A 4,128-nucleotide genomic window follows, 5' to 3' on the forward strand; every position below is an offset into this window, starting at 1 on the left:
ACAGCCAGGAATTCCTAGAGGCATGGCACTCATCCACAGATTCTATCAACAAACACATCGACCTGGACCCAATATAACGACCATTGCAGCGGACAGCTGGAACTGACAACCGGAAGCGGCAGAGACAAACCACTATAAATGCCGGAGGAAACATCACAGAAGCGCTTCAAAGGAGGCCCCCAAGCACTGAGGATGTCACCTAGACAGGGGACAAAACGTCTGCAACACAAATTCCCAGCTCGGCAAACAGAACCACAACAACGAGCACCCCGAGCTACAAATCTTCTCACAAAGTTTGAATAAAAAGGATTAGATTAGATTAGATTTGTGGAAGCTTTGGAAAGGGTGCAGAGGAGATTTACTAGGATGTTGCCTGGTATGGAAGGAATGTCTTACGAGAAAAGACTGAGGGCCTTGAAGCTGTTCTCATTAGAGAGAAGAAGGTTATGAGGTGACTTAATAGAGACATACAAGATAATCAATGGGTTAGATAGGGTGGACAGGGAGAGCCTTTTTCCAAGTATGGGAACGGCAAACACGAGGGGACACAACTTTAAAGTGAGGAGAGATAGGTATAAGACAGATGTCAGAGGTAGTTTCTTTACTCAGAGAGTAGTAAGAGTATGGAATACTTTGCCTGCAACGGTAGTAGATTCGCCAAGTTTAAGAGCATTTAATTCATCATTGGACAGTCATATGGACATACATGGAATAGTGCAGATGGGATGGGCTTCAGATTAGTATGACAGGGCGGCACAACATCGAGGGCCAAAGGGCCTGTACTGAACTGTAATGTTCTATTTACTAAGACTGATTCATGGTTTTAGGTAAAATAAGGACAGAATTGAAATCAGAAATATTACTGGGTCTGTGCTCTGGTTACCTACTGCACTTTATTCTCAATTTCAGATTAAGAAAGTACATTGCATGGAAATCTCACCTTCATTGAGACATGAGATTTAGTCTCACAGCCTTTCTAAACAAGAGAGACTAAAATATTGTTACTTACATGTATCCTAAAGGTCATGATATGCCCAACTTCCGGAGAATCCTTCCAATCCCAGGTTACTAAGCATGACCTGGGATCCAGATAGTTCCCACGCACGTAGTCATAAATGGTGCGGTTTCCTCGCCTACCTCTGTTGTCATTTTGAAGAAAGCTGATAACCCGTGCGAATAGCTCGTAGAGAAACTTGGCAGTAAAGAGGAATGCTATTATGGAAACTGCGATTCCACCTGCACAGATACAAAAGTTGTTTCTTGACTTTTTTTTCAATTAACTATGAATACATAAACGTTACAAAAAATACAAATTTTAGTGATTTAGCTAACACAAATTAGATGGAAAATATTAATAACTGTAAATAGTGAATTGTGTTTGATATTAGAGACTGGTGCTACCAATGAACAATGTGAAGTAACATATTATAAACCCTACCATCATAAATCACTCCCAATGGTGTGGGAAACTTACTAAATTTCTATTCAAGTGAAACTATGAGAGAGAATGCATGTGCATTCTATGCTTTGATTTTTTTTAAACATGTATCCCTCTCCTTAAGAGGTCAATTATGGAGACTTACAGTCCTGAGGAAGATAATCAAATATACTCACCAACAACGATAAACATCAGGTCTCTCTTTAGAGTGCAAAGAGTGATACTAGAGGCAAAAACCACTGCTCCCACTAAAAAAAAGTTTAAATTAATAATTTAAATCACCTAAGTTGAAGAAAGGCTTGAACCACAAATGCAATATTTTAAAATGGTTGAAATTTTACATACCCACAGACCACTTTTCAACTCTGCGTCTCTGCACTAAGTTGTGTACAAGCTTTAGTTTGTGTTCCCACTCTAGGGGGCTCTTTGTAATCTCAAGGATCTTCCTGTGGTAGTCACCGTAGATGTAACCCCTTGGCTGTGAGAGCTACCTGCGATTCACTGTCAAACTGGATCAGATCAGTAAGGGTGCTGCAGCAATGGTTTTATCCTGTATGGAAGCATGAAATCAGAAAGCTGACATTATCACTCACATCAATCAGCTACTGTTCTACCTCTGGGGGAAAAAAAACAATTCAATAGCATCTCTTAAGAACAGAGGATAGACATACAAGGCCAGAAGACCATAAGACAGAGGGGCAGAAGTTAGACCATTCAGCCCATCAAGTCTGCTCTGCCATTCAATCATGTCTGATGAGTTTCTCAAGCCCCATTCTCCCATTTTCTCCCTAATACCTTTGATCCCCATGACAATAAAGAACCTACTTCTGTCTTAAATACACTCAATAACCTGGCCTCCACAACCTTCGGTGGCAATGAATTCCATAGATCCACCACTTTCTGGCTGAAGAAGTTGCTCCTTATCTCCGTTCTAAAAGGTCTTCCCCTTTACTCTAATGCTGTGCCCTCGAGTCCTAGTCTTTACAACCGACGGAAACATTTTCGCAACATCCACTCTGTCCAGGCCATTCAGTATTCTATAAGTTTCAATTAGATGCCCCCTCATCCTTCTAAGTATAGAAGGATGATTGAGGATAGAATGATATGCACCTCATCATTTTAAAAATAAATACATTTATTAGAATGCTGAGGAATCAATAGGTTTGATAGATGGAAGGGAGGTTGTACATGCTATTCATTAGCACTTTCAGAAGTTATTGGCAATGATCCAAATTTTAACCAATAACCCAAATGTAGTGAAGACTAATACATAAAAACCAGCAAAGGAGAACCAGAAGGTAAAGTCAGAATCATGAGCAAACCTAATTTTAAAAATAACTTTTTCAAGCCTTAAACTATTGATAAACTACACAGTAAAGTAGGTGGAGTCCTGCTATAAAAGACAAATGGGACAAATTCAGTTTCATTGGAGAGCACAAGTGAAACTGGAGCAAGAGAAATGGTAAAAACGGGAATAAACAAAAATAAATATAAAACTGCAGGAAACAATCCAGTCAGCATCAGTGAAGAGAACAGCCAAGTCAACTACGGTGATAAAAAAAATCAAGTATGTAATCTCAGACTTGTGTTAATGTCAGGGATATTGATAATATGAAGTATATTTGCTTGTGCTCTACAGAGAGTGGAGCAGGTACAAAGTAGGGAACAGCAGTTTGCCATTTGGGGTGAAAACATTTAACTGCAGTAGTTTGTATGTGATTTGGGCAAAATCTGACTGGCTGTTTTTTATACAAATCGATACATCAAGTGCATTGGCTATCCAAACCTCTCACTGACCCGGATTGTGCACTATCCTTTCTCAACATTTCTAAGGATGTGGCTCTCACTGAGTTATGAATTATTTACATAGCCTTTGTTTCTATAATTCTCCCATTCTCCCTTCCATTTTCTAAGATGATTTGTTACCTAATTATATTTTTGATACTTTGCTCCTGCATTGGTTCATCTGTTTGATGGTTCCCTCTTTTCTCTCATTCTCTAAATGCTTAAAACGCATGCCCACGCGAGAGATTTCAGCTCTGAAGATGAAGGCCACACACAGTTAACACGTCTACACTCCACAGATACGGAGTGATCTGTGCAATTCCAGCAGTTTCTGCTTTTGTTTGAGATTTTCAATGTTTGCAGTTTTTAAGTTTTTGTGAAAAATATATGTATTCAAAACAGGATGTGACTAATGGCCCTTCTCATTTTCACTTTACTTTCAATTTAACACCATCATTAAAGGCTGCAAGATCCTCTTTTGAGCGTAATGTTTTTCTCACTCAACTCATTGATCTCTATCAAAATTCAAATATGAATAAGACCACCTTCCAAACTCTCAAGACGACCAAAGTGATTAAAAAGAGTCATCTTGATCAATATATTATCTGTTTTGCAATTTGTATACCGAATCGCTGTCTCTGTAACCCATGGAATAAGAGGATAGAACAAAGTTGAGGTAGAACATCAGCCATGATCCAACTAAATAGCATAACTGGCTCCGCTACATCGATGATTGTATTGGCGCTACCTCGTGCTCCCACGAGGAGGTTGAGCAGTTCATCCACTTTACTAACACCTTCCACCCTGACCTCAAATTTACCTGGACCGTCTCAGGCTCCTCCCTCCCCTTCCTAGCCCTCTCCATTTCTATCTCAGGCAACTGACTCAACACAGACATTTACTAT

General features: G+C 39.6%; 1 protein-coding gene across 4 annotated transcripts in view; it reads right to left on the bottom strand.

The window, feature by feature from the left end:
- arel1 (apoptosis resistant E3 ubiquitin protein ligase 1) overlaps positions 1–4,128 on the bottom strand; it is a 110,746-nt gene that overhangs the window by 66,296 nt on the left and 40,322 nt on the right. For all 4 annotated transcript variants that reach the window (XM_043697104.1, XM_043697105.1, XM_043697106.1 and 1 more), the window contains exons 2-4: positions 1,784–1,988; positions 1,615–1,686; positions 1,010–1,236 (exon numbers count right to left, since the gene is read on the bottom strand). In XM_043697104.1, coding sequence (XP_043553039.1) covers positions 1,010–1,236; positions 1,615–1,630 — 243 coding nt within the window. In that variant the 5' untranslated portion in view covers positions 1,631–1,686; positions 1,784–1,988. The remainder of the gene's footprint in view (positions 1–1,009; positions 1,237–1,614; positions 1,687–1,783; positions 1,989–4,128) is intronic.

Source organism: Chiloscyllium plagiosum, chromosome 10, assembly GCF_004010195.1.
Source record: "Chiloscyllium plagiosum isolate BGI_BamShark_2017 chromosome 10, ASM401019v2, whole genome shotgun sequence".
NCBI lineage: Eukaryota > Metazoa > Chordata > Chondrichthyes > Orectolobiformes > Hemiscylliidae > Chiloscyllium > Chiloscyllium plagiosum.